Genomic DNA, 14,550 nt, shown 5'->3' on the forward strand with positions numbered 1-14,550 from the left:
TAGCCTTGCTTAGCCTATATAAAGATTTTAAATAAATAGCTACCTTCACTGATGCAGAAGAATTGTTGCAGGAATTAAAAAGCACACTATTACCATACCACATATTATTATGTAATAATTTAATATTGATATAATTTGAATTAAGATATGTCCTAAATGAGAACATATTCAATAAGTTACTGTAGTAGAACATACGGACTATCATGTTAGCATATGGACAAGATATGTAACTGTAATCCCTTGCCAAGCCTTCCCGCATTTTGCATTTTTTTTTTAAGGGGAAACCAGCATCAGAAGGGAAGCCCCATTTTTGTTTCAAAAAAGCCCCCTTACTCTGTACACTTATGTATAAAGCTATGTAAGACTGCGTTCGGATTTTCCGCTGTTCTGCTCTGTTATAGGAGCAGAACAATGAAAAAATGGAGCCGCCAGATCTGTCACATGATGTTGTCCGTCCCTTTGCCGGACAAAATGGCGCAAAAACAAAGGAATCTGCCATGGTGGACCCTAACAGAACCGCCGACACATATGTAAATGGAGCCTAAGCTAACTGTTTGATTTTGGACATGCATTCTCCGTTTTACTGCTCCTCTCATTTCACTGCTCGATCTCATCTTTGATGGTGTGGAGGGATCCCCCTCCTGGTAAACAGGATGTTTTATAATCTTCTGCTATTTCTCTTCTTTTTAGAGTAGGAGAATGCCATTGTTAATGCTCAGCATTTCCTCAGACAAGCAGAGTAGACTATGAAGATTTAATTTTCCTCCTGAGCTATAATGAATTTATAAATGTAATTACATAGTTACATAGTTTGTACAGTTGAAAAAAGACACATGTCCATCAAGTTCAACCAAGGGATGGGAAAGCGGAAGTAAAAAAAATTCTACACATAGGACCTAATATTTTTTTGTTCTAGGAAATTATCTAAGCCTTTTTTAAACCCATCTACTGTCCCTGCTGTGACCAGCTCCTGCGGTAGACTATTCCATAAATTCAATGTTCCCACAGTAAAGAAGGCTTGTCGCCTCCGCAGGTTGAACCTTTATTTTTCCAGACGGAGGGAGTGCCCCCTTGTTTTTTGAGGGGGTTTTACATGGAACAGGATTTCACCATATTTTTTGTATGTGCCATTCATATATTTATATAAGTTAATCATGTCCCCCCTTCGTCGTCTTTTTTCAAGGCTAAATAGGTTTAGTTCTTTTAATCTTTCCTCATAACTTAGATTCTCCATGCCCCTTATTAGCTTCGTTGCTCTTCTTTGTATTTTTTCCAACTCCAGGGCATCCTTTCTATGAACTGGAGCCCAGAACTGAACTGCATATTCTAGATGAGGCCTCACTAATGCTTTGTAAAGTGGTAATATTACATCCCTGTCCCGTGAGTCCATGCCTCTTTTAATACACGACAATATCTTGCTGGCCCTTGAAGCAGCTGATTGACATTGCATGCTATTATTTAGTTTATGATTTACAAGTACACCCAAATCCTTCTCAACAAGTGACTCCCCCAGTGTAGCTCCCCTAGGACATATGATGCATGCAGGTTTTTCGTACCCAGGTGCATAACTTTACATTTATCTACACTAAACTTCATTTGCCAAGTGGACGCCCAAACACTTAGTGTGTTCAAATCAGCTTGCAATTCACGAACATCTTCCATAGTCTGAACACCCACGTCTGAACACCCATAGTCTGAACCCATAGTCTGAACACCCACGACACCCATTTACATAGCTTGGTGACATCTGCAAAAATAGAAATAATACTATTAATCCCATCCTCTATATCATTAATAAATAAGTTGAATAATAGTGGTCCCAGCACTGAATCCTGTGGTACACCACTTATAACCGGGGACCATTCAGAGTAGGAATCATTGACCACAACTCTCTGCATACGGTCCTTGAGCCAATTCTCAATCCAATTACAAACGATACTTTCTAAACCAATAGTCCTTAATTTACTCATTAGACGTCTATGAGGGACAGTGTCAAATGCCTTTGCAAAGTCCAAAAACACTATAACCACAGCGGCCCCTCTGTCTAGTCTTCTGCTCACTTCTTCATAAAAACAAATCAGGTTGGTTTGACAGCTTCTGTCCTTAGTAAAACCGTGCTGGCTGTCACTTACAATACTATTTATTGTCACATAATCCTGTATATAGTCCCTCAATAGCCCCTCAAACATTTTCCCCACAATGGATGTTAAGCTTACTGGTCTATAATTACCCGGGGAAGACCTAGAGCCCTTTTTGAAAATAGGCACCACATTTGCCCTGCGCCAGTCCCTTGGCACTATACCAGTCCTATACCAGTCACTAGAGAATCTCTAAATATTATGAAGAGGGGGACAGAAATAACTAAACTAAGCTCCTTAAGAACTCTAGAGTATAACCCTTCTGGTCCCGGGGCCTTGTGTACGTTTATTTTATTTTATTTAACTTACACCATATCTACATTCATCCAATTCAGTATATCAACTGATATATTAACAGCACTGGCACCAGCTACATCAGCTGTTCTTTCTTCTGTTGTATATACAGAGCTGAAGAACCCATTTAGTTACATAGTTTGTACGGTTGAAAAAAGACACATGTCCATCAAGTTCAACCAAGGGATGGGAAAGGGGAAGTGGGATAGGAAAGGGGAAGTAAAAAATGTCTACACATAGCAGTTAATATTTTTTTGTTCTAGGAAATTATCTAAGCCTTTTTTAAAGCCATCTACTGTCCCTGCAGTGACCAGCTCCTGCGGTAGGCTATTCCATAGATTCACAGTTCTCACAGTAAAGAAGGCTTGTCGCCTCTGCAGGTTGAACCTTTTTTTCTCCAGACGGAGGGAGTGCCCCCTTGTTTTTTGAGGGGGTTTTACATGGAACAGGATTTCACCATATTTTTTGTATGCGCCATTCATATATTTATATAAGTTAATCATGTCCCCCCTTAGTCGTCTTTTCTCAAGGCTAAATAGGTTTAGTTCTTTTAATCTTTCCTCATAACTTAGATTCTCCATGCCCCTTATTAGCTTCGTTGCTCTTCTTTGTATTTTTTCCAACTCCAGGGCATCCTTTCTATGAACTGGAGCCCAGAACTGGACTGCATATTCTAGATGAGGCCTCACTAATGCTTTGTAAAGTGGTAATATTACATCCCTGTCCCGCGAGTCCATGCCTCTTTTGATACACGACAATATTTTGCTGGCCTTTGAAGCAGCTGATTGACACTGCATGCTGAAACTTAGTTTATGATTTACAAGTACACCCAGATCCTTCTCAACAATTGACTCCCCCAGTGTAGCTCCCCCTAGGACATATGATGCTTGCAGGTTTTTCGTACCCAGATGCATAACTTTACATTTATCTACATTAAACTTAATTTGCCAAGTGGACGCCCAAACACTTAGTTTGTTTAAATCTGCCTGCAATTCACAAACATCTTCCATAGTCTGAACTATATTGCATAGCTTGGTGTCATCTGCAAAAATAGAAATAGTGCTATTAATCCCATCCTCTATATCATTAATAAATAAGTTGAATAATAGTGGTCCCAGCACTGAACCCTGGGGTACACCACTTATTACCGGTGACCATTCAGAGAAGGAATCATTGACCACAACTCTCTGGATACGGTCCTTGAGCCAATTCTCAATCCAATTACAAACTATACTTTCTAAACCTATAGTCCTTAATTTACCCATTAGATGTCTATGAGGGACAGTGTCAAATGCCTTTGCAAAGTCCAAAAACACTATATCCACAGCGGCCCCTCTGTCTTGGCTTCTGCTTACCTCTTCATAAAAACAAATCAGGTTGGTTTGACAACTTCTGTCCTTAGTAAAACCGTGCTGGCTGTCACTTATAATACTATTTATTGTCACATAATTCTGTATATAGTCCCTCAATAGCCCCTCAAACATTTTCCCCACAATTGATGTTAAGCTTACTGGTCTATAATTACCCGGCGAAGACCTAGTGCCCTTTTTGAAAATAGGCACCACATTTGCCCTGCGCCAGTCCCTTGGCACTATACCACTCATGAGAGACTCTCTAAATATTATGAAGAGGGGGACAGAAATAACTGAACTAAGCTCTCTAAGAACTCTAGGGTGTAACCCATCTGGTCCCGGGGCCTTGTGTACATTTATTTTATTTAATTTAGCTTAGTAACTCTGCCTTCTCTTGATCCCCTGTGACCAACTACCCATTACCACTATCTAGGGGTCCCACATGTTCAGACCTTGGTTTTTTTGCATTTATATACTTGAAGAATTTTTTGGGATTTGTTTTACCTACCTTGGCCGCCTTCCTTTAATTTTCTATTTTTGCTGATTTTATTACCTTTTTACAGATTTTATTAAGCTCTTTATATTTTACAAAGGCTACAACAGTACCCTCAGATTTGTATTTTTCAAATGCCCTTTTTTTTTGTCATGTATTGCCATTTTTACAGAAGGTGTAAGCCATGTGGGGTTTAATTTTAGTCATTTATACTTGTTACCTATAGGAATAAATTTTGCACTATAATTACCGAAAGTAGATTTGAAAATCTCCCATTTATCATTTGTACCATTATTTGACATTAGTTCTTACCAGTCTATATCCTGAATTGCAGCCCTCATCCTGGGGAAATTGGCCTTCTTAAAATTAAGTGTTTTTGCCCTCCCAGCCTGTTTGTTTTTTACAGTATATGTAAAATATAACTATATTATGATCACTGTTACCGAGGTTTTCACGAACATTGATGTTCCCAACAAGCTCTGCATTATTAGAAATGACCAGATCCAACAGAGCTTCACCTCTAGTCGGGTCTTCAACAAACTGGGCCATAAAATTTTCCTGCAACAGGTTGAGGAATTGTCTCCCCTTTGTAGTTGAAGCCGAACCATGACACCAATTAATATCCCGGTAATTAAAATCTCCCATTATCACTACTGTACCAGCCTGTGCAGCCCACTCCATCTGTTTATATAGCTGACATTCCATTTCCTCAGTTATATTGAGGGGTCTATAGATTACACCAAAATTAATTTTTTCAGTGTGTACCTCCCTTTGTAATTCCACCCACAAGGTTTCATCCTCCTCACAGTCTTCACCCACTATTGTCTCTTTCACACTCTCCTTCATATCACTTCTCACATACAGACTGTAACGTCCGTGACTACGGGCTGTCAGCTCCAGCCTCCCGCTGACAGCCGCAGCCATGAGTCGGCAAGCGCTGGCCCCAGCCTCCCCCTCAGGAGACGCCAGCGCTTGCATCCACTCACCTTCGCCGGAGCCCGCAGGGTGCGCGCGCACGCTCGTCCCCGCTCTTAAAGGGGCAGCGCGCGCATCGGACATCTTGAACGACCTTTGACCCGTGAGTAACCTGGGCTATAAGAGGGGTCCAGCCCCCTAGTTCGATGCCTGAGCGTTGTTAGTTTTCCCAGTCTGTCTTGCAAATGGTCCCTTAGTGTTTCCCGTTCCTGTTGTTACCCGTACCTTGTTCCCCGTTCCTGTTTCCGTGCTTTGCCCTAGTATCTAGTCGTGCCACGTCCAGAGGAATCTGCCACGTCTGGAGGAATCCGCCACGTCTAGAGGAATCCGCCACGTCCTGTGTCATCTGCCACGTCCGGAGGAATCCGCCACGTCCTGTGTTATCTGCCACGTCTGGAGGAATCCGCCACGTCTTGCGCAACTTGCGGCTCCTGTGTCATCCGCCACGTTTGGCGCCATCTGCTGCACCCATCTCATCTGTGCCAGAGCTGCGGCCACCATCTGGACTATTCAGGTACCCTTGTGCGGGACATTGTATTTCTGGGGTGTCCTGTTGTTTGGCCAGCTGCCTCCCCGCTGCGGCGGTACAGCCTAGTGGGTCCACTAACCCGCTTCGTGACAGTACGCTCAGGCCATGGACCCCGCTGGTCAACCTGCGACGTTGTCTACACAAGCCATGCTGGCTGAGATGGAGGATCTCCAGTCACGACAAGAACAGCTCCTCCTGTCGGTGAATGCCATAGCCCATCGGCTGCTTGCTCCGTCCACAGTCATCACCGCACCCGTTCCTGCGGTTCCGCCTGCTACACTTCCTGTCTGTACCGGTACCAACCCCCTGTGTTTCTTGCCGCTACCTCAACGCTATGACGGAGATCCGAGGTCCTGCAGGGGATTTTTGAATCAGTGCCTGATCCATTTCAGACTATATGCCAGGTCCTTCTGTTCGGATGACGTCAGGATCGCCTTTATCATCTCTCTCCTTACCGGCAAAGCCCTGTCATGGGCCAATCCTCTGTGGGAGCATCAGGGACCAGAGACCCGGGACTTGCAGTGCTTCTTACAGACCTTCCGCTCGATCTTTGAGGAACCTGGGAGAGTTTCTTCGGCTGCTGCATCCTTGCTGACCCTACACCAGGGAGACCTCTCCGTGGGCGAGTATGCCATTCAGTTCCGTATCCTGGCTGCTGAATTGACCTGGAACAACGAGGCTTTGGTGGCTACATTCTGGCAGGGACTGTCTTCAGGGATCAAGGACGAGCTGGCTGCTCGCGATCTGCCATCTACCCTGGACGATCTTATCCTACTCGCCTCCCGTGTCGACATGAGGATCCGGGAACGTTCCCAAGAGGTTCTCCGGGGAAGAGAACTTCCCAGGCTGGATTCTGCTGTCTCGCAATCCTCCTCAGTCGTCCCACCAGAGGACCCGATGCAGAGTAATTATGTTAAATTGTCTACCCAAGAGAGACAACGCAGACGCACTTCTGGACTTTGTTTGTATTTCGGCCATGGAGGCCATGTTGTGCGTCTGTGCCCCCAGAGGCCGGAGAGACCCCATTGCCTGGGATTGGTTGGAGAGACAACACTAGGTGGAACAGAATCTAACAGAGGATTCGCTTCCAAACTGACTATTCCTGTGACCCTGGTATCCGGCGACAGGACGCATCAAGTCTCTGCCTATCTTGACTCTGGCTCTGCTGCAAATTTCATCCAGAAAGAGCTTGTGGATCATCTTCAGCTGCCCACAGTTCCCCTGGAGACATCTTTGGCTGTTGCCTCAGTTAATGGACTGCCTCTGCCTGATCCCATTACCTCTAGAACCAAGCCGTTGAAGCTCCAGGTTGCAGTACTTCATTCTGAATTTATTTTGTTCCTTGTTTTGCCCAAAGCCATCAATCCTGTTCTGCTGGGCCTGTCTTGGCTTCGACTACATGCCCCAGTCCTGGACTGGAATTCTGGAGAGGTTCTCCAATGGGGCTCCAAGTGCCATGGTCATTGTCTGCTGCAGATCCATCCTGTCAAGCCTTCTCTGCCTCAGTCGCTGTCGGGACTGCCTCCCCATTTTGCTCAGTATGCAGATGTTTTCAGCAAAAAGGAGGCTGAGACGCTGCCTCCACATCGCACCTATGACTGCCCCATTGAACTGGTTCCTAATGCCTCTCTTCCCCGTGGACGGGTATATCCTCTCTGCCTGCCTGAGGCTCTATCAATGTCAGCCTATATAAAGGAGAATCTGGAGAGGGGTTTTATATGAAAATCTTCCTCCCCGGCCGGGGCTGGATTCTTCTTCGTTAAAAAGAAGGATGGATCCCTTCGTCCCTGCATTGACTACAGGGGCCTCAACCTGATCACAGTCAAGAACAAATACCCGTTGCTACTCATCTCTGAGCTATTTGATCGCATACGAGGGGCCAAAATGTTTTCTAAGCTAGACCTGCATGGGGCTTACAATCTAGTCCGGATTCGCCGGGGTGACGAATGGAAGACGGCATTTAACACCCGGGACGGGCACTACGAATACCTGGTGATGCCCTTCGGACTGTGTAACGCTCCCGCAGTGTTTCAGGAGTTCGTTAACGACATCTTCCGAGATATACTCTATGTCTGTGTTGTTGTTTATCTCGATGATATTTTAATTTTCTCCCCAGATCAGATGACTCATTGGAGGCATGTTCGTCAGGTTCTACTACGATTGAGGGAGAATCATTTATAAGCCAAGCTGGAGAAGTGCTTCTTTGAGAAGAGTTCTGTAATGGCAGGAAGGAGGTGAAGGGAAAGTGAGCCCTAATCTACCCACCGCCCTGTCCCTGCCTACTTGCAACGACCCGCCCTAGGCGACGGGGTACAACTGGGCGGCGGTCCCTACGCTGACTAAGTGCACGGGAGAACAAACAGGGAACACGCAAGGGAAGGGGCAGTTGCCCACGGAACGCCGAGGAAACGGAGTGGTGAATGAGATGTCAGGACCAGGATGAAGTGGAGTATACCCAAGTGAGCACGGAGGAGGAAGCAAGCCGGAGGCAAAGCAAAGCGGGTTAAGCAGAACAGCAGCAAGGCAGAAGCACGGCAGGAGCAGGCTGGAGCAAGCAGCAGTGGGGCCAGGAATCCAAAAGAATTACAAGCACTGAGGAGGAGAACACAGCAGGTAATAAAGGATAGGGGGCGGAGCTAACTCAGACTGACCAGGCCGCGATAGGCTCTCCCACTCCTGAGCCTGCCACCCTGGTTGGTGGGAGATGGTGTCAGTCGAACAGGTCTGGCCTCAGGTGTGGATTGATTAATCCCAGGAGTATACCTAGACGTAGTACCTGGCAGATCCCTAACAGTACTCCCCCTTTTATGAGGGGCCACCGGACCCTTACTAAGAGGACCCGGTTTAGTAGGGAAGAGAAGGTGGAACCTCCTGATCAATACCCCAGCGTGAACATCACGGGCAGGTACCCAAGTCCTCTCCTCCGGCCCGTACCCTCTCCAATGGACCAGGTACTGGAGGGAGCCCTGGACCATCCTACTGTCCATAATCTTGGCCACCTCGAATTCCACCCCCTCAGGGGTGAGAACGGGAACAGGAGGTTTCCTCGAGGGGGACCAGGACGGGGAGCAGCGTTTAAGGAGGGAGGCATGGAAGACGTCATGTATGCGAAAGGATGGGGGCAGCTCCAGACGGAAGGATACAGGGTTGAGGACTTCAATGATCTTATAAGGCCCAATAAATCGGGGAGCAAACTTCCTGGACGGGACCTTAAGGCGCAAGTTCCTGGACGACAACCAGACCAAATCCCCGACGACAAACCGGGGGTTAGCAGAACGTCTACTATCCGCCTGAATCTTTTGTGCGCTCTGGGACGCCTCTAGGTTCTTCTGCACCTGGGCCCAGACAGTGCACAGTTCCCGATGAACATCCTCTACCTCAGGATTATTGGAACAACCAGGGGAAATGGAGGAGAACCTTGGGTTAAACCCGAAATTACAGAAAAACGGGGAGACCCCTGACGAGTTACTGACCCGGTTATTCAGGGAAAATTCAGCAAGGGGAAGGAATGAGACCCAATCGAATTGACAGTCAGAGATGAAACACCTTAAATATTGTTCCAGGGACTGGTTAGTCCTCTCCGTTTGGCCATTAGTTTCGGTATGGAAGGCGTCCATAATATGGTCAAGGGAGTCAGAAGAGGGGTAGCTAACCAGCAGATCCTTCAGGGCGTCAGATAATCCTAACCTAAACTGGCACCTTAGGGCCGGATCGTTCCACCGAGAAGCTACGCACCACTTCCTAAAATCAGAACAGTACTCCTCAACCGGTCTCCTACCCTGACGTAAGGTCACCAGCTGACTCTCGGCTAAAGCAGTCCTGTCAGTCTCGTCGTAAATGAGTCCGAGGGCAGAGAAAAAGCGGTCAACAGAGGAAAGTTCAGGGGCGTCAGGAGCCAAGGAGAAGGCCCACTCTTGGGGCCCTTCCTGGAGTCGGGATATGATGATACCCACCCGCTGGTTCTCGGAACCTGAGGAGTGGGGTTTAAGGCGGAAATACAGTCTGCAACTCTCCCGGAAGGAGAGAAACGTCTTACGGTCCCCTGAGAACAGGTCAGGTAACTTGAGGTCGGGTTCTAGAGGTGAGGTGAGGTGAGGGGAACTACTACGGCAGCGTCACCCTGGTTGAGCCTCTGGGCCAGGGCCTGGACCTGTAGGGAGAGGCCCTGCATCTGCTGGGTCAGGGTCTCAAGGGGGTCCATGATAGCGTCAGCGTAGGGGAAATGGTAGACTAGGTAAGAGGCTTGTAATTGTGTAATGGCAGGAAGGAGGTGAAGGGAAAGTGAGCCCTAATCTACCCACCGCCCTGTCCCTGCCTACTTGCAACGACCCGCCCTAGGCGACGGGGTACAACTGGGCGGCGGTCCCTACGCTGACTAAGTGCACGGGAGAACAAACAGGGAACACGCAAGGGAAGGGGCAGTTGCCCACGGAATGCCGAGGAAACGGAGTGGTGAATGAGATGTCAGGACCAGGATGAAGTGGAGTATACCCAAGTGAGCACGGAGGAGGAAGCAAGCCGGAGGCAAAGCAAAGCGGGTTAAGCAGAACAGCAGCAAGGCAGAAGCACGGCAGGAGCAGGCTGGAGCAAGCAGCAGTGGGGCCAGGAATCCAAAAGAATTACAAGCACTGAGGAGAACACAGCAGGTAATAAAGGACAGGGGGCGGAGCTAACTCAGACTGACCAGGCCGCGATAGGCTCTCCCACTCCTGAGCCTGCCACCCTGGTTGGTGGGAGATGGTGTCAGTCGAACAGGTCTGGCCTCAGGTGTGGATTGATTAATCCCAGGAGTATACCTAGACGTAGTACCTGGCAGATCCCTAACAAGTTCTCTGCCCTTCCTGGGCTACATCATCTCGGATCAAGGCCTCAAGATGGATCCTGAGAAAGTGAAGGCTGTCCTGGAGTGGCCACGTCCCCAAGGCTTAAGGGCCATACAGCGGTTCCTGGGATTCGCCAATTTCTACCGGCAGTTTATTCCCAACTTCTCTTCTCTGACGTCTCCCATCTCGACCCTTACCAAGAAGGGTGTGAATGCCAAAGTGTGGACTCCAGAGGCAGAGTCTGCATTTAATAGCCTGAAGAGTGCCTTCACTTCAGCCTCGATCCTCCATCATCCTGACGTATCTCTGCAGTTCTCACTGGAAGTGGACGCTTCCTCTGTCGGTGCAGGTGCTCTCCTGTTCCAGAGGAGCTCCAAAGGAAAGGCAGGAGTATGTGGCTACTACTCTAGACTGTTTTCTTCTGCTGAGCGCAATTACTCCATTGGAGATCGGGAGCTGCTGGCCATCAAATTGGCTCTGGAGGAGTGGAGACATCTTCTGGAGGGCGCTGCTCACCCCATCCTGATCTTCACCGACCACAAGAACCTCACTTACCTTCAGTCCGCTCAAAGAGTTAATCCTCGTCAAGCCAGGTGGTCGCTGTTCCTCACCCGTTTTCTGTTTGCGCTCCACAACCGTCACGCAGACAAGAACGTGAGGGCCGATGCCCTGTCCAGATCATTTGAGACGGAAGACACGGTGGAGTCCCTCCAGACCATCATAGATCCGTCCTGCATCGTCACTGCTAATCCTCTGCAGGTTAGAGACATCCCTCCTGGGAGGACTTTTGTTCGGTTGGCGGACAGGAGTAGAATTCTCCTCTGGGGACATAGTTCTAAACTTGCTGGGCACGCCGGTGTCCGTAAAACCCGAGACCTAATTGCTCGTCACTTTTGGTGGTCCACGCTACCTAAGGATGTTCTGGACTTTGTCTCAGCTTGCACGGTGTGTGCCTCTAACAAAGTGACTCACTCCAAGCCTGCCGGCCTGCTTCAACCTCTGCCTGTACCCAATGCCCCCTGGCAGCACATTGCGATGGACTTCTTCACAGACCTTCCCCCCTCAGCAGGATGTAACACTGTCTGGGTGGTGGTGGACCGGTTCTCTAAGATGGCTCATTTTATCCCGCTGACCGGCCTACCTTCTGCTCCTCGTCTGGCAAGTCTCTTCACTCAGCACATCTTCCGCTTGCATGGCTTGCCTCTTCACATTGTGTCCGACCGGGGGGTTCAGTTTACCTCTAAGTTCTGGAGAGCCCTCTGTAAACTCCTGGATGTGAGATTGGACTTTTCCTCTGCCTATCACCCCCAAACCAATGGGCAAGTTGAGAGGATCAACCAGATCATGGAAAATTATCTCCGCCATTTCATCTCTTCACAGCACGATAACTGGGTACAGCTTCTACCATGGGCCGAATTTTCTTACAACAACCACACAAGTAACTCTACCACTTCCACTCCGTTTCACAACGTGTACAGTCAACATCCCAGAGTTCCTCTCCATGTGTCGACTTCATCTCAGGTTCCCGCTGCTGACTCTGCATATGGGGACTTCCTGCAAATCTGGCAACAGACCCGGTCCTCTATTTTGCTGGCAGTAGATCGCATGAAGCGAAAGGCAGATATTAAGAGAAAAGAGCCGCCTCAGTATCTTCCGGGGACTAAAAACTGTCTGTCCTCTCGGAACATTCGCTTGAAGGTGCCTTCATACAAGTTCGCTCCCAGGTTCCTTGGACCATTCGAGGTCCTGCAGCAGATCAACCCTGTCGCCTACAAGCTTCGGCTGCCTCCTACCCTCAGGATTCCCAACTCCTTCCACGTCTCCCTCCTAAAGCCTGTGATCCTAAACCGCTATTCCAAGACTCCCAGCCCTGCGGTTGCTCCCAGCGGCTCCTCGGACATCTTTGAGGTAAAGGAGATCTTGGACACCAAGAGAGTGAGAGGAAAGACCTTGTATTTGGTGGATTGGAGGGGGTTTGGTCCCGAAGAGAGGTCCTGGGAGCCAGAGGAGAACCTCAATGCCCCTACTCTTCTAAAGAAGTTTCTCTCTCGCTCCGGTCCCAAGAAGAGGGGGCGTAAGAGGGGGGATACTGTAACATCCGTGGCTGCGGGCTGTCAGCTCCAGCCTCCCGCTGACAGCCGCAGCCACGAGTCGGCAAGCGCTGGCCCCAGCCTCCCCCTCAGGAGACGCCAGCGCTTGCATCCACTCACCTTCGCCGGAGCCCGCAGGGTGCGCGCGCACGCTCGTCCCCGCTCTTAAAGGGGCAGCGCACCGGACATCTTGAACGACCTTTGACCCGTGAGTACCCTGGGCTATAAGAGGGGTCCAGCCCCCTAGTTCGATGCCTGAGCGTTGTTAGTTTTCCCAGTCTGTCTTGCAAATGGTCCCTTAGTGTTTCCTGTTCCTGTTGTTACCCGTACCTTGTTCCCCGTTCCTGTTTCCGTGCTTTGCCCTAGTATCTAGTCGTGCCACGTCCAGAGGAATCTGCCACGTCTGGAGGAATCCGCCACGTCCTGTGTCATCTGCCACGTCTGGAGGAATCTGCCACGTCTGGAGGAATCTGCCACGTCTGGAGGAATCCGCCACGTCTAGAGGAATCCGCCACGCCCTGTGTCATCTGCTATGTCCGGAGGAATCCGCCACGTCTGGCGCAACTTGCGGCTCCTGTGTCATCCGCCACGTTTGGCGCCATCTGCTGCACCCAACTCATCTGTGCCAGAGCTGCGGCCACCATCTGGACTATTCAGGTACCCTTGTGCGGGACATTGTATTTCTGGGGTGTCCTGTTGTTTGGCCAGCTGCCTCCCCGCTGCGGCGGTACGGCCTAGTGGGTCCACTAACCCGCTTCGTGACACAGACATACACCATTACCTTTCCTATTCGCCCTGTCTTTCCGAAACAGTGTAAAACCCTGTCGATTTACAGCCCAATCATAAACATGTGAAGAGTCTAGACATGTTTCAGCAACACAAACTATATCTATATTTTCTTCCAGTATCAAGGCCTCCAGCTCCCCCATTTTGCTTGTTAGACTTTTGGCATTTGTGAACATACACTTTAACTTGCCTTTAAATGTTTCACTTTCAGTATCAGAAATGTGATTATTTGACATTTGGGCATTTTTATTTTCACTGCAGTTTTGTAATGAAAAGTTCTCCTTATCTTGTTGCCTAGTCCTCTCCCCACAGTCTATTTCTCCCCCCACCAATATAGTCTGATCCCTCTCTAACCTAACTAACACTTTATTTTCTACATTGGCCTCCCTCCTCAGCCTCCCCCAGTTTAAATACTCCACCACCCCAGCTAGAATTCTCTCCCCCAGCACAGCAGACCCCCTTCCATTTAGGTGCAAATCATCTGCAGAATACAGTTTGTACCCCAATAAAAAGTCAGCCCAATGCTCTAGGAACCCAAAGCCTTCTCCTCTACACCAAGACTTAAGCCATGCATGTAACTCCCTGAGCTCCGGCTGTCTTTCCTGTGATGCGCATGGCACAGGCAGTATTCCTGAGAATACAACCTTATAGGTCCTTCCCTTCAGCTTGTAGCCTAGTTCTTTAAAATTATTCTTAAGGCTCCTCCACCTACCATTTATTCTGTTGTTGGTCCCCAAATGGACCACGACAGCTGGATCATCACCAGCCCCTCCCAGCAATTTGTCCACCCGTTCCACCACATGCAAAACCCTGGCACCAGGGAGACAGCAAACCATTCGGTTGAGGAGGTCTTGGCGACAAATTATTCTATCCGTCTTCCTGATTATAGAATCCCCTACAACTATCAATTGTCTTGGCTTACCTGCATTACCATCCCGCCGACTACTAGCTGGGCTGTTCTCCCGGCTGTTAGGGAGATCAGTACCCACTAGGGCAGCCATTTATGAGACCAACACCCTCGGTAATATCTCATCCTTGAATTAAAAAAAAAAAATATGTTTCAAGGGGGA

General features: G+C 48.6%; 1 protein-coding gene across 1 annotated transcript in view; it reads right to left on the reverse strand.

The window, feature by feature from the left end:
• NOX3 (NADPH oxidase 3) overlaps nucleotides 1-14,550 on the reverse strand; it is a 159,179-nt gene that overhangs the window by 141,641 nt on the left and 2,988 nt on the right. Inside the window, exons 2-3 of the mRNA XM_075863737.1 lie at nucleotides 7,937-7,996; nucleotides 4,208-4,213 (exon numbers count right to left, since the gene is read on the reverse strand). Coding sequence (XP_075719852.1) covers nucleotides 4,208-4,213; nucleotides 7,937-7,996 — 66 coding nt within the window. The remainder of the gene's footprint in view (nucleotides 1-4,207; nucleotides 4,214-7,936; nucleotides 7,997-14,550) is intronic.

Source organism: Rhinoderma darwinii, chromosome 4, assembly GCF_050947455.1.
Source record: "Rhinoderma darwinii isolate aRhiDar2 chromosome 4, aRhiDar2.hap1, whole genome shotgun sequence".
Classification (NCBI taxonomy): domain Eukaryota; kingdom Metazoa; phylum Chordata; class Amphibia; order Anura; family Rhinodermatidae; genus Rhinoderma; species Rhinoderma darwinii.